The following is a 27,944-nucleotide window of genomic DNA, read 5'->3' as shown; positions in this document are numbered from 1 at the left end:
AGGCACCACTTTCTGTTTTCTATCACCATATACTGGTTTTTGTTTTCTAGAATTTTATATCCTTGGCATCATATGGTATGCACCCATTTGGTTGACCTCTTTCAGCCTAATTACTTTGAGTTGTATCCACATTGTTTGATGTATCAATAGTTTATTATTTTTAGATGTTGAGAGTAATCCAGGGTATGGAGATACCACATATTTTTTTAAAGCTATCTAATTGTTCCAGCATCATCTCTTGAAAAGATTATCCCTTCAACAAAGATTGCCTTTGCACCTAGGACAAAAATCTATTGTCTATATATATGTGAGTTTATTTCTGGATTCTCTGTTCTGTTCCACCAATCTATTTATTTGCACACTTAAAAAATATACACACGCACAGAGCTATTTCAAATTTTTAAAAATCCAATTAAAAACTATACATAGGGTTATTGAAGTTATCTATTTGCTCTCACATGAGTTTTGGTATTTTTGAGTCTTTCACGAAATTTGTCCATTTCATTTAAATTGTCAGATTTCTTAGCATAAGGTAGTTCATAATATTCCTTTACTATCTTTTTTAAAAGATTTTATTTATTTATTTGACAGAGAGCACAAGCAGGGGGAGTGGCAGGCAGAGAGAGAGGGAGAAGCAGTCTCCCCTCTCCTGGCAAGGAGCCAGATGTGGACTTGATCCCAGAACTCTGGGATCATGACCTGAGCTGAAAGCAGATGTTTAAACAACTGAGCCACTCAGGAGCCCTCTAATTATCTTCTAAATATCTGTAGAAACTGTAGTGATGTCACCTCATTCATGTTTATTTTCTCTCCTTTTTCATGATCGGTCTGGCTAGAGGTTTTGTCAGTTTTACTCAAAGAACTAGCTTTAGGTTTTCTTTGATTTTTTTCTATTGGTTTGGTTTTGTTTTTCAGTAACTTTTTCTCTGTTCTTCATTATTTCCTTTTGTCTGCTTATTTTACATGTAATTTTCTCTCATTCTACTTTTTTGAAGTAGAAGCTGAGGTCATTAATTTGCATTCTTTCTTCTTTTCCAATATAGGCTTTTATTGCTATAAAAATCTCAGTTCTGTTTTAGCACATCCCACAAATTTTCATATATCACGTGCTCATGTTCATTCAATTCAAAATATTTTCTTTTTTAAAAAAGATTTTATTTATTTATTTGACACCAAGACAGCACAAACAGGTGGAGTGGCAGGTAGAGGAAGAAGCAGTCTCCCCACTGAGCAAGGAGCCAGATGTGGACTTGATCCCAGAACTCTGGGATCATGACCTGAGCCAAAGGCAGACACCTAACCAACTGAGCCACCCAGCCACCCCTCAAAATACTTTCTATTTTCTCTTCTGATATCTTTTTTTGACCCATGTGTTATTGAAAAGTATGTTATTTAGTTTCCAAATACTTGGTAATTTTCCAGATACCGTTTTGTGGCTGATTTTTAAGTTAATTCTTTTGTGGTCACAAAACATACTTTGTATGGCTTCAGTCATTTTAAATGTATTGAGTCTTCTTTTATGGTCCAGATTTTGGTCTGTCTTGCTAAATGTTCCCTTGTACCCTTTAGAAGAATACATATTCTGCTATTGTTGGGTGGGGTGTTCAATAAATATCAATTAGGTCAAATTGGTTGATTGTGTTGTCTGGATGACTTGAACCCTTTATCATTTTGAAATTGTCTTCTTTATCCCTAGGAATATTCTCTGAAATTTACTTCATTTGTTATTAGCATAACCATTCCCACTTTCTTTTGATTTGAGTTAGCAGGGAACATCTTTTTCTATCCTTTTGGTTTTAACCTATTTATGTCTATATTTAAGGTGGGTTTCAGAGGAGCATGTGACTCTTGATCTTAAGGTCGTGAGTTTGAGCCCCACATTGGGTGTAGGGATTCCTTAAATAAATATTTTCAAAAATAATAAAATATGCTTATTGTAGGCAGCTAGGTCTTGGGTGTTTTTGTTTTTTTTTTAAGCTAGCCTGGTTGTCTCTGTTTTTTAATTGGGGTGTTTAAACCATTTTAGGTAATGCAATTATTAATACGGTTAGACTTCATAAGTCTTATTTTATTCTACTTGTCATACATGCTTTGTTCCTCTTTTCCTCTCTTTTGCCTTCTTTTGGACTAATTCAATATTTTTCATTATTATATTTTATTTCCTTTCTTAGCCTTTTAGCCATGATTTTTTATTTATTTTAGTGCTTGCTTTAGGCCTCACAGTATGCAACCTTAGATTATCACAGCAAACCTTCAGATTATTTTATACCACTTCATATATATTGTGATACCCTTACAGTGGTATACTACCTTTTTTTCCTCCTGGCTTTTATGTTATTGTTATCATGTGTTTTATTTTCATACATATTGTAAATACCAGACTATGTTATTATTAATTTTTGCTTAAATGGTCAATTATCTGATAAAAAAGACTTAAATAAGTCTTTTTATTTTATAAGACTTAATAAGAAAGTTTTATATATTTGTTCATGCCTTGCTATTTCTAGTCCTTTTTCTTCCTTTGTATAGATTTATGTTTCCATCTGTTATCCTTCTCTTTGTACCCGAAGGACTTCCTTTAACATCTCTCTCTTTTTTTAAGATTTTTAAAATTTATTCATGAGAGACACAGGGAGAGGCAGAGACACAGAGGGAGAAGCAGACTCCATGCGGGGAGCCCAATGTGAGATTTGATTCCTGGATATGGGATCACGCCCTGAGCCAAAGGCAGATAGATGCTCAACTACTGAGCCACCCAGGCATCCCTTATTTTTTTTTATGATTTTATTTATTTATTCATGAGAGAGAGACAGAGGGAGAATCCTTTAACATCTCTTGTAGTGGAGAGGTACAGGAGATGAGTTCCGTCTGTTTTCATGAAGTTGAAAAAGTCTTCATTTTGCCTTTGCTTTTAAAATATAGTTTTGCTGGGTATAGAATTCTGGGTCAACTGTTGTCCCAGTAGGTGATTATTGCTCCATTGTCTGCTCACTTACACTGTTGCTGATGAGAAGTCATCCTTATTTTGTTCTTCTGTGTGTGATGCATCTTTTTCCTCAGGCTGCTTTTAAGACTTTCTTTTGGGGGCACCTGGGTGGCTCAGTCAGCTAAGTGTCTGCCTTTGGCTCAGGTCATGATCCTGGAGTCATTGGGCTCCCTGCTCAGGGGGGAGCCTGCTTCTCCCTCTGCCCCTCACCTTGTTTGTGTTCTGTCTCTCAAATAAATAAAATATTTTTTTAAAAAAAAACCTTTCTTAAAAAAAAAAAAAAAAACCTTTCTTTTGGTCACTGGTTTTGAGCAATTTGATTATGTACATTATTATCCTTTCATTCATGGGTTATTTTTGTGCTTGGAGTTAGTTGCTCAGACTTCTTGAATCAGCAGGTTTATAGTTTTCATCAACTTTGAGGAAGTTGGGGGATCCCTGGGTGGCGCAGCGGTTTGGCGCCTGCCTTTGGCCCAGGGCGCGATCCTGGAGACCCGGGATCGAATCCCACATCGGGCTCCCGGTGCATGGAGCCTGCTTCTCCCTCTGCCTGTGTCTCTGCCTCTCTCTCTCTCTCTCTCTGTGACTATCATAAATAAATAAAAAATTAAAAAAAAACTTTGAGGAAGTTGGGGAGCCCAATAACCCATATATTAGGCTGCACTGGGGTCCAGCAACTCTCAAGGGGGTAAGTCAGGATAACCATAGGACCCATTTTGCTTCTCATCTCTTGGGGATTATCATCCTATGTTGTCTCATGTCTTATTTTATGTATTTTCTCTTTTTTTTGTTAGTTTCATGAGGAGGCTAAATCTAGATTTCACCCCATCACTTTATCTTGGCCAGAAGCAGGTGTCACTCCTGTTTGTATTTTAAAACTCAATGTGACCAGCCAGTAATGTTTTTGTTATTATTAAGAATAGTTGATGTGACCTGCATACTGAATATCCGTGTAAAACTGCATGTTTGGAAGCTGGCTTGAATTCAGGATTTTGTAGAGAATACTGAGAATTGAGAGATGATGTAGGATTTGACTATAATTGATTATTATCTGTGTCAAGCAGGGTCTCAGCCTTGGCCATACATTTGACTCACCTGGGAGATTTTTAAACACTGATGACTCAGCCCCACCACAGAAATTCTGGTTTAATTTGTCTAGAGTACAGCCTGGACATCAGGATTTTTGGAAGCCCCCAGGTGACTCAATGTAGAACCAAGGTAAAGAGCCACTGTGGAGGTGGATTGTGGTCCTCCAGGTGTCAACAGCTGTCCGCAACACACTTACGTCTTTCCTCTCTACCCCCCAGCAAAGTCCAGGTTCTGTACGGGGGGACGGACCTCTTTGATTACGAGGTACGCAGAACCTTCAACAATGACATGCTCCTGGCCTTCATCAGCAGCAGCTGCATCGCGGCCCTCGTCTACATCCTCACCTCCTGCTCAGGTAGGCCTCCTCAGAAGGCCCAGCAGGAGCCCGCCCCCTTTTTTCCTCCCCACGCTCTTCTGTCCCACCAAAGCCTGCCTTCTCCAGAATGCCAGAAATCGTCTTGAATCTGCTATGTCAGCGCCGGTAGGTTGGGGTGCTCAGAAGTCACCTTCCAACCCCAGGCAGGTGGACTGAGGTCCAGACACAGCTCGGGCCATACCCAAAGGCCCCCGCTCCCGGGACCTCATGTAGTTAACCTTTTTCTCTTTGACCATCTTTTCCTTGCCAAAAATTTTGTTTTGGGGAGTCTGGAGTATCGGAGCCTCTTTTATGGATTATTCTGTAGCCTGTTTCACAGTCCCAGGTCAGCTGCCCATTTGTCCCTCAGTTCACTTTAACATCTCACCTTCCCATGTACCCTGGTTACTTCTTACTGTGTATACAGTAGGCACTCTCTGTTGCCCAAGTGAATGACAGATTAGTAATACCTCCAAAAATGGAAAAGACATTCATTCATCCCTGTAACAAATTGGGCACCAACTGTGTGTCAGATGCTCCGAGGCACCAGAGATCCAGTGGTGCACATGGCAGACACACTTACTACCTACCCCCAGGGAGCCTCTAGTCTACGGGGTGATGGATGTTAAATATATAGTAAGTCCCTATTGGCAACCAAGGCAAGTTGTTCTACGAAGCTGAGGGCCCGTGAACCACCCACTCGACGGCTTCCTCTGGCACGCTGGCCTCCTGCCTGGCCCCTGCTCCCCGCGCATGAGAACTGTTCAGGGCATACCAGGGTGGTGAAGGGCACTCTGTGGGGACAGCAGGCGTGAGGCAGGACCCCGCTCTGGGTCCTGCCACTCTACCCCGTGTGCCTCTCGCCCTGCCCAGTGTTCCTGTCCTTCTTCGGGATCGCCAGCATTGGCCTCAGCTGTCTGGTGGCGCTCTTTCTGTACCACGTGGTCTTTGGTATCCAGTACCTGGGCATCCTCAATGGGGTGGCTGCCTTCGTGATAGTGGGCATCGGTGAGTTGCCTCTGTGGCAGGGTGCGAAGGGTGGGAAGGAGGCGAAGATTGGGAATAAGGGGCCTCGTCCTGGGGACAGGGTAGGGCCGGGGAGCATGGATGGTGGGGTGTGGACTCTTGGTGGGTGGAGCCCAGAGTCGGATGGGTCTTTCAAAACTCCAGCCTGACCTGTCAGGCGGCCGCTCAGGGTTGGTGTGGGCCCATCGTGGAGGCAGCAAAATGGTCCTGAGCCTGCCCCTGCTGGCCTGGGGCTCCCACCCTTAGGTGTGGACGACGTCTTTGTGTTCATCAACACCTACCGCCAGGCCACCCACCTGGAAGACCCACAGCTGCGGATGATCCACACCATCCAGACGGCGGGCAAGGCCACCTTCTTCACCTCCCTGACCACAGCTGCCGCCTATGCAGCTAATGTTTTCTCCCAGGTGAGAGACTGCCTTTGTCCGCGGCCCAGCCTCCCCCTCCTCCCGTGGGCCCCGGGCTCCGCTCCTCCCACGCACCCCTTCTCTTGCAGCCAGTACAGCCGTTGCCTCAAGGCACTTGCCATGTCCCGAGACTCCGTTCTTGCTACTGGTTGCCATTCCCAGAGCTTGACAAATGTGAAAATCACAAGGATACAAATAGTGTTTATTACTGATGCTCATTAATAGCATCCAACCTCCGCCCGGAAGGGTGTGTGGCAGTTTCCAAAGCTCGTCCACGTTTAGTTTTCAAGACATAGGACAAAGGTACAACCACATCCCTGTTTTCCTAACACAGAAACTGAGGCCCAGAGAGGCAAAGTGACACAGCCGGTAAGTGGTGAGCCTGACCTAGGCCCCTGACCCCCGGCTGGGGCTCTTTCCACCCGCCAGCTTCACCCTGCGTCGTCATCCCTGTCACCAGCCCCATGCTCCATCAGGCCCCTGAGTGGGCTCGGGAGAAGGATCTGAGTTGGGGCCAGGTCCTTGGTGCCAGGAGAACCCGAGAGGCAGTGACCCCGGCCCCGCATCCCTGAGTCTTTGAAACATTTAGTGACTTGGGTCGGGTATCCCGTCTAGAAACCCCTAGATGCTTTGGGATTATCCAGGCCTTGCTAGAGAACTGCGTGCAGAAAACAGGCCGGGCTGGGTGCTAGGTCCACTTTGTGACTGGCCGGGTGTGGCCCGGGACCTCAGCCTCACTCGCCTTGCGTGTGGATTATTCAGGGACTGAAATGAACTGATCGTCAATGTTTTCCACCAACGGTGAAGGCCTGTGTGCCGGGGGTACAGCTTCCCTCTGGCCGCCACATCCCCGCGTGGGTCCCTGGGACACCCTGGAGCACGCCTGCTGCTCCCCGGCCCTGGGCCACATGTGGGCCTTCTCTCCCTACCCTCCCTGACGCACGGCCTCACGGGCTGCCTCCCTCGGACACCCTCACTGTGTGAGGGCCGTTAGCGCACGTGCCCCGTGCCAGGCACCGCCGTGGGTATGGACCGGAGCCTCCACCCCAGAGCTGGGGCTCCCCATGTCCTCCTGGGCTTCCTCACCCCCTCATCCTGCGAGCAGTCTGGGGTCCTGAGTGCCTGTGGCTGCAGAGTCCCAGGCTCCCGCCCCGGGCCTGCCCGCGCCACACCCCACCCACACCCCCTCCACCTCTCCGTTGCCAGATCCCGGCCGTCCACGACTTTGGCCTGTTCATGTCCCTCATCGTGTCCTGCTGCTGGCTGGCCGTGCTCTTCACCATGCCGGCCGCCCTGGGCATCTGGAGCCTCTACGTGGCGCCGCTGGAGACTGCCTGCCAGACCAGGTGCGCGGTGGCCGCGCCCTCCGCTCACGGAGCCTGCATAACGGGCCCTCCGGGGCCACCCAGATCACCACCACGCGTCGAAAAGCTCGGTGACCCTTTACTGAGCACCTTCTGTGTGCCCAGCTCTGTGCAGGCCCCTACTGCGGGGACGAGGGCGGGAAGAGCGCCCGGCCCGGTGGTCACCAGCTGGGAGTTCCTGCCCCGTGCCTGGCAGTGGGCAGCGTGGTCTGCGGCCTTAGTCCCCGGGGCCCTCGGAGCGGGGTTCCCTTGCTTTGCCCATTTCACCGATGATGACACAAGGGCCGGGGCGGGCGACATTCTCAGGGTCACCCGTTCAGTAGGCAGCAAAGAGGACATTTGAACCCTGTGCTGTGACCGGGCCCCGGGCAGCCGCCACGTCAGGTGCGTCTCGTATTCTCGCCCTGGTGGAGAAATCCTCTTCAGACACAGCGAGCTGTGTGTGGAGCTGAATGTGTCGCCCACGGTTGCTGCCGGAGGCCCAGGCGTTGGGGTCTTGGGGTCTTGGGGGCCGGGGAAGGAGGGTGGCCACACAAAGTCAGGCCTGGGCGGCTGGCTGGGGTTGGGTGCCAGGAGGACCGGGGCTCTGGCTGGGGGCAGGGCACACCACACAGGGGATCCTCTTCCTGGGTCGTGGCTGCCGTCACCCTTGTCTCCCGGAGGAGTGGCACCCATGGTCCGGGGGGAGATGGCACGTGCAGGAAACGAGGCAGCAGGCTCCTGGAGTCTGTGGCGAAGGCCCCCAGGAGGTGTCTCAGCCGGTGGTGGCCGGGCCTTGCCCTACCGTCCCTGCACGCCCGGGCCCTCGGGGCTCACCCCTCCGCCCCACTCTCTCCACAGCTGCCACCACAAGTGTGGGCGCAAGAGCTCCCTGCACTTCCCCGGGGACGTGTTCGCTACTGCCCAGCGGGCTGGGGGCAGCCCTGCCCAGGGCCCCCTGCCCTACCTGGACGATGACATCCCCTTGCTGAACGTTGAGGAGGAGCCCGGTGAGTCCTGGTACAGGCCTGCCCTGCGGGCCCTGGTGACACCCGGCCCACGTCTGCCGGGGCGTCACTTTGGACGAGGTGGTGTGAGGACGGGTGGGTCCTGAGGGCCTCGGGGATCCCCGCCGAGCGCTTGGGCTGTCCTGGAGAGGGCGGGGCCCGGGGTGCACCTTGCCCTGGCTCTGGGCCAGCCTCTGATGGGCCGCGGCTCTGCCCTGGCAGTGTCGCTGGAGCTGGGGGACGTGTCCCTGGTGTCTGTGCCCCCCGAGAGCCTCCAGCCAGCCCCCGACCGGGGCAGCCGGGGCCAGCTCATCGCCCAGCTGCAGGAGCTGCTGCACCACTGGGCCCTGTGGTCCGCCGTCAAGAGCCGCTGGGTGATCGTAGGTAAGTGGGCTCTCCACCCTCCTTCCTCTTTGATCTGGGCTTTTCTCTAGCGCCCAAGGTGGGGGGACAGACCCCCCAAGGGACACAGAGGCGCTGGGAGCCCAGCCCCCTCCTGCAAATGACCCTTGGTTGGCACCCGGCTCCCTGGGCCTCACCCCCCATGCGGAATGGGGCTGGGCCCGCAGAGCTGCTGTTTCTGGAGCCTCCCGTGCCCAGGCCCCACCCGGGCGGTGGAGCAGAGCACTTAATGCCTGCGCCCTGAGTCAGAGCCGCTCGGCCAGGTTGGAATCCTGGTTCTCCCATGTACCGGCCGGGCTACCGTGGCTGCGTCAGTCGGAGCCTCGCCTCCTTCCCGCTACTGGGGATAAGAGCAGCGTCTGCACTAGGGCGGTGGGAGGACAGGCCCGTGCAGGCGCGGAGCTCGGTGCGGCGCGTGGCATGCAGCGGGGGCTCAGCAAACACTGAGTGCTGTTCCCATAATCGCCGGCGGTGTCTGAGGCCGTGGATCAGCTGCACGTGCCGGCTCCTGGTAAACTGCTCAGCGTCCAAGACTGTGAGCTCGTAGCTTATAGTCTGACCCCCACGTGACGCAGGTAGCGGCCAGCCCTGACCCCCACCCGGATGGCCAGTCCCTGACAGGCTTCACCGCGGGCCGGCTCCCTGGGGACCCCGCCCCCCCGTGAAGGGAGCATCTCTGATCCAGGGCCGTGAATGCCGCCGGGCCCGGCCCCGCCTGGTGTGCATCCTCTCCTGGCAGGGCTCTTCGTCTCCGTCCTCATCCTGTCCCTGGTGTTTGCCAGCCGGCTCCGCCCCGCCAGCCGGGCCCCCTTGCTCTTCCGGCCTGATACCAACATCCAGGTGCTGCTGGATCTCAAGTACAACCTGAGCGCGGAGGGCATATCCTGCATCACCTGTTCAGGTGAGAGTTCAGTCGGGGGGTCCCCTGGGGCTCCCGCTCCCTTTGGAGTTCAGGCCTCAAAAACCGTGGGCCTGTGAGAGATGCGAGGTCCAGGCTCCCTGTCACTGTGCAACTCAGCACATCCCTGTGCCTCTGAGCCTCAGTGTTTTCCCATTTCCTGAAACGGGTATTTACCGGGTGCTTGGGAAACCATAGTGGGCAGGACAGGCTTCCCGAGCTCGGGGAGTGCATTTGCCTGCCAGGGGCGGGCCAGGGTTGTAAGAGAAGAACGGGGAGCCTGGGGAGCTCAGCATCACTGAAGGCTTCCTGGAGGAGGCTGCATCTAAGCTGAGACTCAAGGAAAGGGAAGGAGCTAGCCAGGCTGAGAGAGAAGAGAAGAGGGCTAGGCAGAGGGAAGCACCCAGGAGGACAGGAGGACAAGGCTGGGGCCAAGTTTGAGAGTTGGTCGCAGGCGCTGAGGCCAGCCAGGTGGACCCGGCCGGAAGGGAGCGCTGGAGTGAGCACTCTGCGTGTTACTCTGTTTGCCAGGGGGAGCCAGTGGGGGTGCTGAGCGGACAAGGGCCGTGACCGAGTCTCCAGGCGCTGTGTGGGGGCGGGCGGGAGACCAGGTGGGAGGCAGTGGAGTCGGGAGGTGCTAGGAGGTGGAATCCGGAGGGTCCGATGATGGAGTGGGCGTCGGGGATGAGCAAGGAGGTGAGTGGTCTGGTGCAGGCCCTCAGGACACGGGCGCCCGAGGCCTGGGCTGGGGCCCGGGAGGTTGGCCCCAGGTCACTCCGCGTGGCCAGGTCAGTGAGAACCCGCAGGAGCTGCTGGGCCAGCGCTCAGGCTCTTAGGAGAAGGTCCGCTGGCGCTGTGATTGCCTCCGCTTAATTAGGGCGGCGTTCACGTTATCCCGGCCTCCCCTCGCTAAGGGCCTTAGCCCACGCGTGATAATCGGCCACAGCTCAGAGAGGAGCCCGAAGGCCCCTCCTGAACCGGAGCCAGCCCCGGCCGCAGCCCCGGCTCCCCTCCCACCCCCTGGGCACACGCCCCAAACTCCATCATCACCCCTGCTGTGAGGCCACCTGCCACCCCTCAGGGCCCACTGTCGAAAAGCCACTCCCCTGACTCAGCTGGGGCCGAAGCTCCTGGAGGCGTCTGGAGGAGAGCCAGGGCGCCCCCCAAGTTTGGCCCCGGCCCCTCGGGGCTCTTGCCCTCAGGGACCTGATGGTGTAGTGAAAAGGGCTTTCAGAGCCAAGGCTGGACCCAGATGAGGCTGTGCCTCTCGCTCCCTGGGTAGGGCACAGGACCTCCCCGACCTCTGCTTTCTCCTGTCACCGGGGTTATACCTCTAGGAGTATTGTGACGATTGCATCTCCGAAGGTGTAAAACTTCTCTCATTAAATGACAACAAAAGAAAACAGAAGATTCATCCCCAGTGATTGAGGCAAAAGAGGACAGTGTCCTGTGGTCTCCACTGGCTGCTGAGGTTCCGTCTCTGACCGTTCCACTCACCGAGCGTTTATCAGGAGCTCAGTGCATGAGATGCAGCCTCCCGTTCGGCCTTCCTGCCGCCCTGTTGGTTTGGTGTCGCCCGGTTGCCGGAGGAGGTCTTGGGGCACGGCAGGGACGAGGAGGGAAGGTGTCAGAGTGTCCCTGGACGGAGCTGACAGGTCCTTCTGCCTTAAGATTCCTGCAAATTCAGTATTTGGCATTGTTTTCCGTGGCATCCAGTGTCGCAGACCCCTGTCACCCTCCCCAAGCCAAGGGACCCATGTCCTGTGTCCCTAGGGTTGCCGTCTCTCTCAATCTCTGCCCTCCCCTGGCACTGTCCCTAACGGGATGTGGGGGCAGGTCTGTTCCAGGAGAAGCCCCACAGCCTGCAGAACAACATCCGCACGTCCCTGGAGAAGAAGAAGCGGGGCTCAGGGGTCCCCTGGGCCAGCCGGACTGAGGCCACCCCACAGGGTTAGTGGGGAGTGTGGTCTGGCTGGGGGGGGGGGCTTCGGGAGATCTCACCCCCTGCCGGGGTGTCGGGGCCCCGTGGGGAGAGCACGGTCTGTTCGTGCTCTGGTTCCCCTGTGAGAACGAGAGTCTGTTCTTGGGAGTCACTGAGAAGGGGTTGGGTTGGGGGGTGAACTCGAGGCGCTGCCCACTATCCCCCAGCTCCGAACGCTGGCATCCCCTCCTGCCGCCGTCCCAGCCAGGCCTCCGGCACCCAGGATCCCGCCATGTGTGCCAGACCCATCCCGAGCCCCCGGGGCCGGCTCCTCCCTGCCCAGGGCCCCCTCAGAGGTGGGATGCTGGGGCACATGCAGGAATTAGCCCCCGTGGGGAGTCATGCGTGTCCCGGTCACCCCACCAGCCCTCTGTGCCTGCCATCGTCCTTCAGCTGGCAGCTCCAGCCCCCCCTTCACCTTGCTCCCCTCTCGGGCGGCAGCGCCACTGCCCTAGCCCTGCGGCAGCTCTTCACCTCCACGCGGCCCGTCCCTGCCAAGCCCCCCAGCTCGCTGCGTCCCCACGTCCACCCCACACCCCCGGTCAGCGCCGCAGGCTCTGTCTGCAAGAGGAACTGAGGGGGGCCGCGCTGGGTCGGGGGAGGCCGGCCCGGTGACCGTGCAGCGCCCCCCCACTTGTCTCCCAGACTCCCCAGGCACCGTGTATGTCTCCAAGATGAAGAGTAGAGGCCACCCGGCCGTGTACAGGTTCTCCCTCAACGCCAGCCTGCCCGCCCCGTGGCAGATCGTGTCCCCCGGGGACGGGGAGGTGCCCTCCTTCCAGGTGAGCGGGGCTGCCGTGCCGGGCACCGCCGGGTCGGGCAGGGGGCTGACCACGTGGAGTGGGGAGGCAGGGTCTGTGAGGACGGAGCAGCTGGAGGCACGTGACCACCCCCCAGCCGGGTCTGTGGCCCCTGCAGAGGGGCCAGCAGGGGCTTCCAGGCAGCCAGACCTGGGTTCGAGTCCTGCTGCCATTTGTAATCTGTGTCTGGGCAGATCCTTCACCTCTCTGAGCCTCCCTGTCGTCCTCTGTGAGGCGGGGTACAGCCGGGGGGGCCTGTGGGGGACGAAGCACACGGGACACGGGAAGTGCTCCAGCCCCCAGAGGACAGCCTCCCAGGGCCGGCCGGCCTCCCGTGTTGCCCTCAGGAATCGTCCATTTCTTTGACAAGTTGCGCCGTCCAGGGGCACAGTTAGCTTGTTGAGGGGTCACGTTTCCCTTTGAGTGATGACACGGCTGAGGCCGCCCCACGGTTCCGGCCTAGAAAGCTGCCCCTGCAACGTGCACAGAGCCGGCCCCTCAGGAAGCCCCAGCAGACGTCTACCCCCCCCACTGATCCTCTCGCCCCAGCCCTTCATGGGCCCAGGCCGCGGCCCCCCGGCTGCTGCGGGCTCAGGGCCCCGCTCCGCCCCGGCCCAGGACGTGCTCAGCGGAGGCTCAGACAGGAGGAGCATCTGCCCGGTGTGCGGACTCGAACCCAGGCCTCCGGAGCCCCTGCCCCCGGCCGCTGGGAGGGGCGGGGCCTGCGGGGCAGCCGAGCCCCGGAGTCACTGTCTTGTCTCTGTTGATCCACTGCGTAGGTGTATAGAGCGCCTTTGGGTAACTTCACCAAGAAGCTGACCGCTTGTATGTCTACAGTAGGGCTGCTCCAGCCGGCGAGCCCCTCCCGCAGGTGGATGGTGACGACCCTGGCCTGCGACGCCAAGCGGGGCTGGAAGTTCGACTTCAGCTTCTACGCGGCCGCCAAGGAGCAGCAGCACACCAGGTAGCGGCCTCCGCCGGCCCGCGGGACCGGGGCACCTCGGGCACCTTGGGCACCTCGGGCCGGGCACGTCCTCGCCCGCCCGCCTTCAGCCGGTTCTGGGCTGGGCCCGCCTCCCGCGGCTCCGCTGCTCGTCCGAGCCCAGCAGCTCCCGTCCCAGGCCTGCGCCCCCCGCGCCCTGCCTGCCGGGCTCTTCCCTGGCTCCAGGGGCACGACGTCCCCCTGGGAGAGCCAGTCCCTGCCCGAGCCCTGTCCCGGGGAGAAGCACGCGGCCCCCCGCGGCCTTACCCCTTCCCGGCCCCCACGGCCTGGAATCGCTCGGCCGCGGGGTTATGAGGCGTCTCCTCAGGTGCAGCGGGGACCTGCCCGTCCCCCCGCTGTGTCCCCAGCACCCGGCGCAGGGTCGGCCCCCAGGTCTCAGTGAGCACTCGCCGGACGAGGGGCTGCGGCCGCGCTGCACCTCCTCTCCGGGCGCCGTCCTCACGCTCTGTACATGGTTAATTCAGCGCGTATTTGACTAACGTGCCCTCGCCCCTGACGCAGGACCGAGGACTCCGGAGCGGCCGCGTCTGTGTTTACCTGCATGCGCAGCTCCTGGTGCTCCTCCCGGGAAGACGGGCTCCGAGTAGCCGGGCGCCCCGTGTTCTGGCCAGGGCCCCACATTCGTGTGTCCCTTGAGGCCGATCCCGTGGTTCCTGGAACAAACCTGGGGCGCCGACGTGTGCGGGCGCCCTGCTGGTGCCGGGGATACGGGGGTGACCAGGACAGATGTGGCTCCGGCCCTCAGGCGGCTGGCGGGGGACAGCGGCTAGCCGGTCATCCACAGCATCCTTGCAAACGATGGCGCGGGCCCCGCTCCGCAAGGAGGGGCGCTGTGGCCGTGGGCCCTGCACTGCTGACACGCGGGGCTCGGGTCCCCGACAGAGCGCAGCCTCGGGGTGCCGGGCACCCACATAGCCCCGAAGCCACGTGGGGAGAGGTGGCTGCGACGGCTCGCTCGCTGGGCCCTCCCGGCCCGGGTACCTCGGCTTAGGGGCTGGGGGTCCCCCTGCCTGTGCTCCTGGAGCCCAGGGCTCGGCTCACTCTGTGCACACACAGCAACCGGGATCAGGTTGCCCGCACGAGCTTAGAACCTTCTAGAAAGAACCTGGGGCCACATCAGGTCCAGGGGCGAACAAGCCAACCACAGAGCCCCTGCTTCCCACGGAACCTTGAGGCTCAGCCCCGGCTGAGGTTCAGGCGGGCGTGCTCCCGAGCAGGGACGCGAGGCGGCCGGGGGCCCTCTGGGGACACTCGCACCCCCTGGGGGCGGCCTGGAGGCTCCTGGTCTCCACCCTTCATGCCACGGGGAGGCCGTCGAGCAGGCTGCGTGGTGCGTCCCGGTCGTGGTGAGACCATGGGGACCTGCCAACCCCCACCCGGTGCAGCCCCCCTCACCCTCCCGCCCTGGCACATGGGGGGCGTGCGTGCCTTCCCGCCTCAGCCGGGCCCCTTTGCCTCCGCAGGAAGGTGTACTTCGCTCAGTCCCACAAGCCTCCCTTCCACGGGCGCGTGTGCGCGGCCCCTCCCGGCTGCCTGCTCAGCTCCAGCCCCGACGGCCCCACCAAAGGCTTCTTCTACGTGCCCAGCGAGAAAGGTACGTGCAGGGAGGCTGCCGCGGGGCCTGGGAGGCCGGGCCCGGCCCCACACGGATGCGACTCCCCCGCAGCGCCCAAGGCCCGCCTCTCGGCCACCTTCGGCTTCAACCCCTGTGTGAACACGGGCTGCGGGAAGCCAGCCGTGCGGCCGCTGGTGGACACGGGGGCCATGGTCTTCGTGGTCTTCGGCATCATCGGCATCAACCGCACGCGGCAGGTGGACAACCATGTCATCGGAGACCCGGTACGTGGGCCCACGTCGGGCAGCTCCAAGGGGCTGGGGCACAGCCGCCGGGAGGCCACCAGCCCAGCGCCCCACATGCCCTCTGGCTCCTTGCACAGCTCACGAGGCCCAGACGTGGCCACCGCAGGTCCTGGGGACGGCCTTCGGGGTTGAGCTCAGGATCACCCAGGACTCTGGGTACATTTTGGGCCTGAGTCGGTTGCCCCTTGTGTTCAGGGGCTGGAACGGAGCCGAGGGAGATGCAAGTGTGTAAACTGCCCCCCCCCCCCGCACCCTCGCTCCCCCTCCCCGCCGCGCCCACAGCCCCCGCTGCATTGGGTTGCTGCACGGTGCCCTGGGCTGGCCTCTTGAGTATCTGGAGGCGGAGAAACGGAGGAGCTGCTGGGTCCGTGGGGCTCGGGGTGGGGCCGAGCCCGTGCGGTCAGAGCTCCTGCCCCGAGCAGTCGGTCTGGCTGGGTGTACGGGGTGTACGGGGTTCACACCCAGGGTAACTCGGGAGCCGGGTGGTTGGAGATCCGTGTGCTCAGTCCTGACCGGGAGCCCCCAGGTGTTCAGAGGAGGGTGGGAAGGCGGGAGCAGATGCAGCAGGTGAGGGAGCTTGGGGGTTTGGCCGGGCAGAGCCAAGAGACGGCAGGAAGCCCTGGTGAGAGGTGAGTCAGTCTGTTGAGCCTCTGACTCTTGATTTCAGCTCAGGTCATGGTCCCAGGGCCCTGGGATCGAGCCCCAAGTCGGGCTCCGCGCTCAGCGGGGCCTGCTTGTCCCCCTCCCTCCCCACTCCTCCCTGCTCGCTCACTCTCTCTCTCAAATAAATCTTTACAAATAAAAAAATGAGTGTGACTCAAAGCATGGGTGAGCCCAGGGGCCCCGTGGCGGGTGGGCGGCGATGGGAGCAGAAGGTGCTGGTGGAGCAGGACAGAGCAGGCCCGGGCAGGGGTGGCGGGGAGCTCTGGGGTTCTTCCCGGGGGTGGGCCCAGGACCGCGTTCCCGACTCACTGAGCCGCCTGCGCCCGCTTGTGTCTCCTCGGGAAAGGGCAGCGTCATCTATGACAGCGGCTTTGATCTCTTCAAAGAACTGGGGCACCTGTGTCGCCTGTGCAAGGCCATCGCGGAGAACTCGGAGCTGGTGAAGCCAGGCGGGGCCCAGTGCCTGCCCTCAGGTGCGTCCGAGGGAGGACAGCCTGGGAGGCCGTGCTGCTCTGAGGGCGCACAGCGGGAGGGCACGCACGCCTGGCCTGGGTCCTGTGGGCGCGTCTGCCGGTCTGTCCACACCGGGTGAGGGCGTGTGAGGCCTCTGGAGCCGTGTTGTGCATCAGCACGAATTGGTGCCGAGGTGCACGTGTGCGGGGACGAGCGCCGGGTGTGTGGGCACAGCTGCAGGAGCCAGGGCAGGGCTTGGCACAGGTGACCTGGCGCGGTCACGCCCGGTGCCCTTGTCCACCCGATGGCGACCGACTGTGGAGGTTTCTTCTCAGCGCCGCCGCAGGCCACGGTCCAGGCTGGGAGGTCGGGCAGGGCCGTGCTCTGCGGGGTCCCGGGCCCGACCTGTCTGCCCCTCTCCCCGCAGGCTACAGCACCTCCTCCTTCCTGCAGATGCTGCACCCCGAGTGCAGGGAGCTGCCCGAGCCCAACCTGCTCCCGGGGCAGCTGTCCCACGGCGCGGTGGGCGTCAAGGAGGGCCGGGTGCAGTGGATCTCCATGGCCTTTGAGTCGGTGAGCTCGCGGTGGCCCCCGGGCCCAGTGCTCGCCTCGCGTGTGTCCCGAGGCCCAGCCCCTGGCCCAGATCACAGGGGTTGCTCTTGGGGGGCGGATACTGCAGCCAAGAGGTGGGGGGACTCCCCGCAGGTCACAGCTTGTGCGTGTCGGCGTCAAGCGTCACACCAGGCAGCTGACCACAGCGCTGCCCTTTCTTCCACGGAGGCTGTTCCCACCAGCCTGGGGTCTGTTCTGTGGCCTCCGGGCTGGGACGCCGCTGCGCTGCTGGGAGTCCCGGACGCTCCCCTCTGCCCCTCGGGGGTCCGGGTGCTGGGCCTCCCCCGGGAGAGCTCGGGAGCCAGGACCAGCCGTGCACGCACCTCACGACTTCCTCTGTCATGCCGAGGCTCCCTGGACCCTGCCCAAGGGGGGAGGCCCCCGTGCACACCCGCACACATGCACACCCGCACGCACACACGAGGGCCAGCGCACCTGACCTGGGCGTCTGCGGGCCCCGTGGTCCCGAGCCTGCACCTGCCGCCGCGTGCGGAGACCCGGGCCCGGTCGGGCTCTGATCCTGTGTGCTCCGCGTCTCCCTGGCAAATCCCTCTTCCCCGCCGGCCTCAGGCTCCTCCCTGAGGAAGGGGCTCCGCGATCCCCGGGAAGCAGCTGTGCCGTCCCGTAAAGACGCGGGAGTGACAACCAGCTCAGTCTCTGGCCTCCAGCCCTGCTCTCCTTCCCACCGCAGACGCACCAGGCCAGAGTCAGGAGGCCCCCAGAGCCCCTCCGGGTCCCCCTCCAGGGAGCCCCAGGCCAACGGGCGGGTTTTTTAATTGGGCAAAATCCGAGTGACAGAATTGACCGTCTTAACGTTTCTGAAGCGCAGCTCGGTGGTGCTGAGTGTACTTACGTCGCCCGCTGGCCCCGCGCCGCCCGCCCCAGGCCTGCGCCACGCGGATACTGGGTGCTCCTGAACGGGCCGCCCCGGGTCCCTGCCGGCTCGTTTCCCCCAGCGTGGCCGCCTCCCGTGTCACAACCCCCGTCCTCTGGAGGGCTGAAGCCCTGGGCGGTTCAGGGAGGGCGGAGCCCTTCAGGCGCATCCACGCAGCGGGATGTCCCTTCCACGCCGACCCCACGGACGCTCACACACACCCGTGCCCACGGACGCCCTGGAGCCTGGGCCGCACTCGGGGAGCCCAGAAGTGGGCGTGTGAGCGCCCGGGGCAGGCCCTAGAGTGGCGGAGGTCCCGGTCTCCCCCACACCCCCGAAGGCCCCCGTGGGGCTGGAGACCGGCCGGCCGCTGGGCGGAGGCCGCAGCTCCCAGGGAGGCCCCGAGCCCGGCGGAGCCCAGCACATCTGGGGCTCCAGGAAGCCTTCCTGGGCGAGCTGGAACCCGGGAGCTGGCCGTGCGGGCGGGGCGCCGTGTGGGCCCGGGCGGGAGCCGAGCGCTTGGGGGCTCCGGGAGCGGCCGCTGGGCCTGTTGGAAAGGGACGGGCGCTGTGGTTGCGCCAGGACCTGCTGCCCGTGTGTGGCTCACACGTGCTCCCGGGGGCTGCTGGGAGGTGGCCGGGGGCCCAGCCGTCACCTGGCAGGGGGAGTGGGCGCTGCCCCCTCTCACCGGCTCATGTGCCCCCCAGACCACGTACAAGGGCAAGTCCTCCTTCCAGACGTACTCGGACTATCTGCGCTGGGAGAGCTTCCTCCAGCAGCAGCTGCAGACGTTCCCCGAGGGCTCGGCCCTGCGCCGAGGCTTCCAGACGTGTGAGCACTGGAAGCAGATCTTCATGGAGATCATAGGCAAGAGGCAGCCCAGCCCCCCGCTCCCCCGCGTCCCCAGGCCTGGAGGAGCGGGTGCTGGCAGGGTGGGTGGAGAGGTGGCCCGCGTCGTGCCTGCCTTCCTGGCGAGGGCCTGCCCTGGAGGCCCGCGGGTGGGTCCTCGTACGGCCCAGGGAGCGGGCCAGCTGCTGTGACCGCCCACCCGTGGAAGCCCGGCTGAGGCTCCTCTGCCCTTGCCTTCCAGGGGTGCAGAGCGCCCTGTACGGCCTGGCCCTGTCCTTGCTCATCTGTGTGGCCGCGGTGGCCGTGTTCACCACCCACGTGCTGCTCCTGCTGCCCGTGCTCCTGAGTATCCTGGGTATGTGGGGGGGCGGGGGGCGGGGGGCAGGCATCAGGCTTGGGGCCAGGAGGGGCGGGGGCCGCAGGCCAGCAGGCTCCTCTCCACCCTTGGCTGTCCATATCCTCAGTGAAGGTTTCCCAGCCCCCCCCCCCCCAGGCAGAAGGACCCTCTGTAACAGATGCTCACAGGACCTGCCCCCCAGTCTGTGCTCCCGGAAGAGACCCGGGTGTCGCCGGTGGCCGCTCCTGGCCCAGTGACCTGCTGCTGCACCTGCCCTCCCCTGGAGCCTGGCCCTCCTGGTCCCTCCTGTCACCAGAGGCGGGGGCCCCACCATAGGTGTCGCCCGTTCCGCGGGGCCCTCTGGGCTCGCCCGCCGCCCTCCAGGACTGTGTGGGTGAGGCCGGGTGCAAGCCGCCTGCCCGTCCCTGCCCTGCCCCTGCAGGCATCGTCTGCCTCGTGGTGACCATCATGTACTGGAGCGGCTGGGAGATGGGCGCCGTCGAGGCCATCTCCCTGTCCATCCTCGTCGGCTCCTCCGTGGACTACTGCGTCCATCTGGTTGAGGGCTACCTGCTGGCCGGAGAGAACCTGCCCCCCCACCAGGCCGAGGTGAGCGCCCTGCCGGCCGTGCCCAGCACGTGCCCTGTCCCCGGTGCCGCGAAGGGGCCCCTGAGCCGGCGGGACGGCCCCGGGCTGAGGTCTTCACGCCTCATCTCCGTGCCCAGGGCAGCGCGGTGGGCCGTGGGCGCCTCCCTCCCCGCCTGTGTCTCTAGTGGGCGTGCGGGTGCGGGCGATGGCCACGGCCTCCCTGCTTCCCTGCGTCCGAGTCTCCCCCGGCCCTGCCCCGGGCCCCACCGCCCCTCCGGACCTCGGGCGCTCAGTGCCAGCACCAGCGCTGGGTCTCGTATGTGTTTTTCCTAATCGGCGCGAAAACATTCACGAACATACTTTAAACCAGCTCTGTTTTTAGCTGCTTTTGGTCAAGAGAAGGAAATCCGCGCCAGTCAGGGCCGTTTACGAGGACCTGCTGCGCACGCCGGCCGCAGCCTGGGGGTCCCCACGTCACGGGGACCGTGCTGCCATCACGGCCCCGTCTATGGCAGCAAACCTGGGCGTCCGGGAGCGCGCCGGCCCCAGGCAGGGAGGGCCTGCTGGCGCGTCAGGGCCTCGGCCCCAGCCTTGTCTTCACCTCGCACGCAGGACGCCCACTCGCAGCGCCAGTGGCGGACGCTGGAGGCCGTGCGGCACGTGGGGGTGGCCATCGTGTCCAGCGCCCTCACCACGGTCATCGCCACGGTGCCGCTCTTCTTCTGCATCATCGCCCCGTTTGCCAAGTTCGGCAAGATCGTGGCGCTCAACACAGGCGTGTCCATCCTCTACACGCTCACGGTCAGCACGGCCCTGCTCGGCGTCATGGCACCCGGCTCCTTCACCCGGACCAGGACTTCCTTCCTCAAGGCCCTGGGCGCCGTGCTCCTGGCGGGGGCCCTGGGCCTGGCCGCCTGCCTCGCGCTGCTCCGGAGCGGCTACAAGATCCCGCTGCCCGCCGGGGCCTCCCTATAGCCCCGGCGCCGGGCCCCGCCTGGCGCTCCTTTGGTCCGGCGGGTGTGGGACGAGGCGGCTGTCCCGGCCCGGCTCCATCTGTCCTGGCCCGGGCCCGGGCTGGGCAGGCCGCGTCGCTCCGTGCGGGGCCCGTGGGAAGCCAGCCACCACCCCATCCGACGGCGGGAGAGCCGGCGCCCTCCGTGCGGGGTGCTCCGGGGGCGACCCTCGTAGTGCCTCAGCGCTGCCCGCAGCTCTCCCGTGGGGCGTCACGGGGCCCCCGTCCTACAGACGTGAACACTGAGGCACTGGGCGGCGGGTGGACTGACGCGTGGCTGGGCTGCCTCCGTGCCTCCCTCGGGGAATTTGCAGGAAGAGCACAGCGGTCCGAGGGCGGGGGTCTCGCAGCCCCCCGCCTCCCCGCCCCCCGCTCCCTGGCGCCAGCACTGGCTGGTCCTGTGTCCCTCCCAGGCCTCCCGGTCCTGGGTGCGAGTGCAGGGCCCGGCCTGGGGCTCTGCATGTCCTGCCCCAGCCCCAGCCGCCAGGGGCTGCTCCTCCCGGGGTCTGCGGGGCCTGGCGCAGCTTCCTACTGACCCGAGTCCCCATCTCCCCCCTCGACTCCGGGGGTGGGCTTGGGGGAGGCGGCCCCGGGGGTTGCTGGCTGCGCCGCAGGGGTTCCCGTGGCAGTGACACTGCCGGCCGCCGCCACTAACACGAGCACTGCAAGCACCGCTGGCTCCACCGCGTTCTTCACGTTGTAGTAGCTACGGGGTCGCCGGTGCTCGGCCGGGACCTGGCACGAGGGGTGGGGCTGGGCCTGGACGGAGATGGAGGTGGGTACAGGGTGCCCCCAGGGACCCCGGTCCCGGAGCCCCTGCCTGCCCAGACAAGGTTGGGGGCCTCGGGGAGGGGGTGGCGGTGCGGCTCAGTAGATGCACCTTCTTAAGGGGCTCGTCTGGCTCATTACCTCGGGCATTTTTTTAAAAAGATTGTATTTATTAGAGAGGGGGCGGGCGTGGGGGGACGCAGGCTCCCTGGGAGCAGGGACTCGACCCCAGGACCCTGGGATCATGGCCTGAGCGAAAGGCGGACACCTGTGAGCACCTCTGGTGTGCCAGGTACTGTGCCCCCCATGGGGTGGACGTTGCCCCCTGGGCATGAGGAGGCCGGACACAGGCTGGGCTGGAACCTCGGAGCCCTGAGGGTGGGACGGACGTCACGGGTGTCCTCCAGGCCAGCTCGCCTGGTCGTCTGTAAATACTAACTGGGGGGCTGGGTCTGCAAGGAGAGGTGCCGCCTGGGACCAGGTGGGATCTCCGTACGTGTAGAGGGAGCAGCACACCTTTGGACTCGGCGGCTCGGAAGCCAGACCCCGAGCAATTCATGGCACCGGTTACCGTACCCCACGTCCTCCTCGGGATCTGGAGCCGCCTGGCGGGGCTTAAACAACAGACGGACGCTCAGTTGTGGAGGCTGGAGGCCCAGAATCAGGGTGGGCAGGGTGGCTCCTGGAGCTTCTGCGGGAGTCGGTTCCAGGCCTTTCTCCCAGCTGCCCGGGTCGGGGAGGCCTTGGTGTTTCCTGGCTCACGGACAGGTCAGTCCCGGCTCTGCCTCCGTCGTCACGCACCCACCGTCCCTTCCCAAGGACACGGTGGTGTCGCATCAGGGCCCACCCCAGAGACGCCACCTGCAGAGACCCTATCTCCAAGTAGGCGGCCGGTCCCAGGCACCAGGGTTAGGACTTCGGTGCATCTTGGGGGGACACGTTTCACCCCAGGACAGGCAGGGCCCGGCACGCCTCTGCTGCCCCGTCCGCCACCCGGAGTGCGTGCTGGCGCTCCCGTCGTACGGATGGGGAAGCCGAGGCCCTGAGACGGACGGGCTGGGTCACACAGCCGGTGGCGGTGGGGCCAGACGGGACCGCAGCCAGTCCGCCCCAGGTCTGCGCTCAAGCACTAAGGGTCACAGCCTCTGGGAGGACAGGAGCAAGGCCTGGTGGCGGGATGCTCAGGTTGGTGGTCAAGTCCAGAGGCCCCGGGATGGACGCTCGTCACCCTGAACGCTTGCCCGGTGGCCTTCAGTGAAGCCCGAGCCCCCCGAGGCCCAGCAGGGAGCACGGAGGCCCGGGGGCAGGTCACGCGTGGGGTGCACAGCCCCAGGGGGCTGCTCAGGGGTGCGGGCCAGCGTCCCTTCTGGTGGTTGCCGCCGTGGGAGGAACAGGCCGGCTTCTGGGGGGGGTTCGGGTGGGAGCGGGGCCGGGAGGCGGCTGGCAAGGTGACCAGACCCCCAGGACATGCTCGAGCAACCCCGTCGTCACCTGGCCGCTCACCTGGCCCAGCGCGGAGGCGGAGTCGGTGCAGATGGTTTGCCTGCAGCCCGGTGATGCCCGTCTGTAGAGAGACCCTCACGTAGCCCTGTTGCCTCTGAAGAACCATCCTCTCCCTCCCTCTTGGCCTCTGCTTTTTTCAGAGTGTCGTGGGGGCCTCGGTGTCCCCATTGCCCCGGGCACGGGCTGCCCACTGGGTAACCCTGGTGACCCTCGGGCTGCCCCGGGAGCCGGTCTGCAACCTACAGATGAGCACCTGGGCCCGGGTGGGGGGGGCGGGTAGGGGAAGGCAGATGCGGGCAGCACCCTGCCCCCCCCACGCTCGCCCTCTGCGGGGACGTCTCAACTCCAGGCCTTCATTTCCTCACGGGAACTGACCTGTCCCGGTCCCTCGGGCCCTGCACCTGTCCAGCCCCCGGCCAGTCAGGCTCTGCCCCCTCCGTCCCGGGGCAGGGGGAGGGTGTGGGCAACTCCCCGGGGCCACATGCTGGGCCATCCAGTTGCCGATAAACAAGTGCCCCTCTCGTGTCCGGGAGTGGCTCGAAGGGCCCCGGGGGTGTCAGCCCCTTGCGAAGAACCTTGACCTCCCTTTGCTGCTGACGCACAGCTCGGGGGTCCGTGCACTTTGGCTGAGCGTCCACGAGACGCCCTTGCTCAGCTCGGGGTGCCGGGGAGCGCCTGTCACCTGCAGAAGTTCCCTGAGCCGCTGCTTGTCCCCCTCCTCCCCTGGAGGCCGGGACATCCCGATGAAGGCCGCTTGTCTGGGGGCGCCTGCGCGTCCTGGTCCTTTCCCTGCGTTCCTGGGCACTCCCGCAGCATTCCTGGGCAGGCCCCGCGTCTGACTCCAGGGCCCCCGACCCACTGCCCTCAGTGGCCGTCCCCCACCTGCGTGCCGCCCTGAGGGAAGGGAGCTCCAGGCCCAGAGCTGAGAGTCCAGCACCCGAGGGCGAGCCCCAGCCCTGCCCGGGCGGCCTTGAGCAAGCCCTGGACGGCGATTCAGCCTGGGGACGGGGCAGGGCACAGAGTGATGCCCAGAGCCCTGACCCCCACTGCTATGCCGGTGGGACAGGAGTCTCCTGAAGTCAAGGAGGCCCCCGCGTCCGTGCCCTCCCGCGGCGGCCGTGCCCTGCCGGTCTTGTTCTCGTCACTGTTCACGTAGCAGGATGCCCGCCGGAGCTCCATGGCGCGGGGACTTCCTGCGCACCTGCCGTGGGCTGGGCACGGGGATGCAGGAAGGCAGACACCCACCCCGACCTCGTGGACCTTACCTCGTGCCGGGAAAGGAGCTTTGGTAAAAGAACCAGAGGGCGGTGAGGGATACGGGCCCGAAGCTATGGGGCGGGGCTGGCGGAGGGGTCCCTGCGGAGCCTGAGGACCACTGTCCTCGCCTCTGGGGAGCTGGTCCACCACACACAGGCCGCCTGGGGCCGAAGGACCGCCTCCCAGGCCGCTGTTAGGCCGTAAAACCAGGGCTTTGTTGGACTTCAGAGGGGATGAAGCCAGAGCCTCCCTGGGGCAGCAGACTCGGAAAGGGGCAACCTGCTGGCCCAGGACGGCACCCGGCTCAGAGTGACACGCAACCCGCCAGGTGAACCAAAGGAGCAGCGCCCATGAGGCGGCCCCGGCCACTGCCGAGAAAGACGCGCTGAAGAACAGTGTCCTCTGCCTCCTGGGGCGCCCAGCGGAGTTCAGGTGCCGGTCACACCCGCTCAGCGGGCTAAACGCCATTGTCGTTGGCATTCAAGGCCCCACGGAGGCCTGTGAAATTCTAGCCGCTCCGAACGGATGTGCAATATGAGGCCAGCCTCTGGGGGCCGAGGGTCCACCCTCCACCGCGTCTTGGGAGGCTCAGGCCTAGTCTTTGCGCCACCCCGTCCTTCAAGGCTCCGCAGAGGGGTGCCCGGGGAGCCTCTTCTGGTTCCCCCGTCCTCTGTGCAGACTTGACCGTCTCCTCCTCCTCTGTCCTTCATACACGCCCATCCTTCCCTCTTCTGGTCGCCGTGCCTCGATTTTTATTTTGAGGATCTTTCCCCATCCCAGACCTGTGGGCAGAAGCTGGCCACTGTCCCCCGCGCACACTGCCCCGATTACCCCCTTACGTTACCCCCCCTTGTAACCCAGGGTCGCCCAATCAGTGCATGCTGCCCGCGGGCCACAGTGCTCTGTTGAGGGCCGGACACCCCGCCCAAGTCAGTCCAATGAGTGTCTTCCTGGGAACTTACTGGGATTCTGGCAAAGATAGACTCTCTTTTGACCATTATTTCCACATCGTGGGAGGAAAGCCGAGCCTACCCAGGAGTGAGGCCAAAACAGAGGAGAGCAGACCTCAGGATAGAAGTCAAATTTCTGGTAACATTGCTTAAGCCCCTGGATCCAGCCATGCCTGAAGCTGAACACACCTAGATAGCTTTTTTATGCCAATCTCCTTTCCCTTAAGCCACTTTGAGGGAGGCTCTCTTTCACTTTGAATCAAGAGTCCTAACCAGTCTCCCCCAAAGGCTTCAGGCGTTTATCATTTACGGGTTTAAGCCCAGCTCTTACGGGTGACATTCAAAGCCTGCCGGGACTGCCTCAAGGCCCCTCAGGTCACCTCCCGGGTCCTCCAGCCTCCCAGACTGCTCACCTGCCCCAGGCTTTCTCCACTGGGCGGGTGCTTGGGGCCCCCGCTCTTCTCCCCACTAACACCCGTCAAACTACGACCTGTGGCCCAAGGTTCCGCTCAGACGCTACCTTCTCCGTGAAGCCTCCCTCTTCTCTCGCGGCTGTGGGAGCACCGAGTCCATGCGAGCCTGACTTGCGCCTGCATCTGCCTTTCTGGTGGGCAGGAGGCCCCTAAGGCAGGACAACGCCGTGCCCGACCCCCGACCCCCGACGGCCCAAGGAAGCTGGACTCTATCCCAGCCCAATGGGAATGTGATGAAGGGTTTTCTCTTTTAAAACAAGAGAACATTTTAAGTTTATCCAATTGGTAAAAATCGAAGCATCTGATGACACCCTCCATCGGCAGAGCTATGGGGAAACCCGACTAACCGTGAAAATCACGCCGCGTGGTCCTTTGGACTCGGCAGGCCCGCTTCTGAGAATTTATCCCGCAGATAAACTTGCGCTGGTCAAGTGTAGACGTTACAGAAGCTGAGCCGGTGTCGCCAAGGCCTGGGACCCCTAACTGTCCCTCAGCACGGGGACCGGTGGGATGCGCTGGCCCCTCCCGACACCAGGACACGCCAGCTGTAGGAGAGCGAGGGAGCTACGTGCCCGTGAAACCTTCGCACAGGGCACCCACCACTGCAAAGCGTGTGCAAGACCGGCTAGCTCGTGTGTCTAAAAATTAAAAAAAAAAAAAAAAAGAAGCAGTGGGGGCGAGAGGACAGATACTCATTTCTGCTTGTTCAGCATTAGGAAGCCCTGAGGGAAGCATGGGACGAGCCCGAACACCGCTACCTGCGGGTATGGGCCGACCCCGCAGACGGCCGGCAACAGCTGAAGGAAGACTTTTTCTAATAAATCTTTTCACATTCTTGGATTTTTTGACCGCAGGAAATGCAGTACCTGCATCTTTCTTTTTTCTTTTCTTTTTTTTTTTTTTAAGCAGAGGAGAGCTGTAGGTTTCATTTGCTCCTTAGAGAGCTCACTCGGGCTGCAGGGCAGAGGGGGGCCTGGAGGAGGGGGAGCGAGTCAGGGAGAGCAGTGAGCAAGAAGGGGAGGGAGCCCCCCCTCCCAGAAGAGGCGCCGCCGAATCCGGGCACCGCTGGGAGCTGGCCGGGCGGCAGCTGCTCCCTGCCCCGTCGCTGAGCAGGAACAAGGGACAATCACCCACTCTGGAGCCAGTTGCATCAGAGCCTTTGGAGTGATGGGGAGTGTGGCGCTGCCTGGCGCCCGTCCCTCCCCCTCCCCCGGAGTCCGGCAGGCAGGGGCTGCTTGGGACAGGCAGCCCAGGGTGATGGAGAAACCCGGGCGGGCCCCGCGACTGCTTTGGTGCGGAGCCTAGAACCCGGGGTTTTGTGTCCTCCTTCCGCCTCCATTAACTGTGTGGATTTGAGCAAGTCATTTGCTCTATCTCCGCCTGTTTGCTCATCCCTTAAATAGAATAACCCGCGTGCATGGTTGTCGCATTTTGAACGAGGTAAGATAATGCCGAGGGCTTGGCCGCATCGAGACCCGCTGAACCATCGTCACGACCACCGTCATTGTTACAAAGCAGGTTTCAACCAACTCAGGGCAGCATTGATGTTGCAAAGCACCTCAGTAAACAGGAGCCATTTGCTCCCCAATTAGCTTTTCTTCAACTCTGGGGGGAATGTGTTTCCTTGGGCCACCGATGCTGGGTCTAGCTTTGTGACTCTAAATTGTCTGTTGGGATGTTGGCAGGAGTAGAGCAAGCCAAGACCTGAAATATGGGAGCCTGCGGGGACTTGACGGCTCCTCCGAGGGAAAGCCATGCCCAGGGAGCCCGCTGGTTCCCAGAGGCCGAGAGCTGTGGCACAGACTTGACCCCAGCTGGAGCCCGGAGCCAAGAGAAGCTGGTCCTTGCACAGATCTCATGACGCCCAGCGGACCCTAGTGATCGAAGCCACCAAGTTTAGGTAGTTTTTGGTTGGCTGGTTAGATTTGTTTTTGGGTTTTTTTGCAGCTTTATTGCAACAATAGCTGATGGAAGCACCAACCATGACTTGCACAATAAAGTTGAAGGTCCTTCAAGGTCTTTTAGCATCTCATTGACAATTTCCCCATTTTTATCTCACGCCACTGCCTCCATTTTGTACCTCAGGCCTCAGCCGAACCAAGTTTCATCCAGTCCTGGTGCACGTGGTGCCGTGGCTCACCCCCAGCTCTGCAGACCGTCCCCCCTGCCTCGAGCGCTCCTCCCCTACTGCACCTTCACCGCAACTCTCTACCCCTCAGGACTCAGCTCCCGCCAGGACGCCTTCAGGGGTGCCCCAAGTCTGGGCTGGTTGTCCTGCGATGTGACCCCATAGCCCTTTGGATTGCTTCTGCCCTGTATTTTCAGTGACCTTCTACTTGTCTCTCTCTCCCCACGAGGTCATAGTCCATGAAGGCAAAGACTGAACATCCCCAGCTCCTGGCATAGATACACTCACGGTAAATATGTGTTGACCGAATGAATTCCCTG

General features: G+C 61.4%; 1 protein-coding gene across 1 annotated transcript in view; it reads left to right on the top strand.

Moving 5' to 3' along the window:
- DISP3 (dispatched RND transporter family member 3) overlaps nucleotides 1-27,511 on the top strand; it is a 35,497-nt gene extending 7,986 nt beyond the window's left edge. Inside the window, exons 3-20 of the mRNA XM_077899654.1 lie at nucleotides 4,294-4,430; nucleotides 5,304-5,438; nucleotides 5,703-5,863; nucleotides 7,070-7,209; nucleotides 8,068-8,216; nucleotides 8,436-8,597; nucleotides 9,355-9,516; nucleotides 11,350-11,463; nucleotides 12,140-12,276; nucleotides 13,074-13,258; nucleotides 14,761-14,891; nucleotides 14,964-15,136; nucleotides 16,167-16,293; nucleotides 16,701-16,846; nucleotides 18,467-18,626; nucleotides 18,850-18,963; nucleotides 19,388-19,554; nucleotides 20,146-27,511. Coding sequence (XP_077755780.1) covers nucleotides 4,294-4,430; nucleotides 5,304-5,438; nucleotides 5,703-5,863; nucleotides 7,070-7,209; nucleotides 8,068-8,216; nucleotides 8,436-8,597; nucleotides 9,355-9,516; nucleotides 11,350-11,463; nucleotides 12,140-12,276; nucleotides 13,074-13,258; nucleotides 14,761-14,891; nucleotides 14,964-15,136; nucleotides 16,167-16,293; nucleotides 16,701-16,846; nucleotides 18,467-18,626; nucleotides 18,850-18,963; nucleotides 19,388-19,554; nucleotides 20,146-20,508 — 2,863 coding nt within the window. The 3' untranslated portion in view covers nucleotides 20,509-27,511. The remainder of the gene's footprint in view (nucleotides 1-4,293; nucleotides 4,431-5,303; nucleotides 5,439-5,702; nucleotides 5,864-7,069; nucleotides 7,210-8,067; nucleotides 8,217-8,435; nucleotides 8,598-9,354; nucleotides 9,517-11,349; nucleotides 11,464-12,139; nucleotides 12,277-13,073; nucleotides 13,259-14,760; nucleotides 14,892-14,963; nucleotides 15,137-16,166; nucleotides 16,294-16,700; nucleotides 16,847-18,466; nucleotides 18,627-18,849; nucleotides 18,964-19,387; nucleotides 19,555-20,145) is intronic.
- The last annotated feature ends 433 nt before the right edge of the window (nucleotides 27,512-27,944 follow it).

Source organism: Canis aureus, chromosome 5 (genome assembly GCF_053574225.1).
Source record: "Canis aureus isolate CA01 chromosome 5, VMU_Caureus_v.1.0, whole genome shotgun sequence".
NCBI lineage: Eukaryota > Metazoa > Chordata > Mammalia > Carnivora > Canidae > Canis > Canis aureus.
Note: the sequence above shows the minus strand (reverse complement) of the source record. Positions and strands in the feature narration are given on the sequence as shown.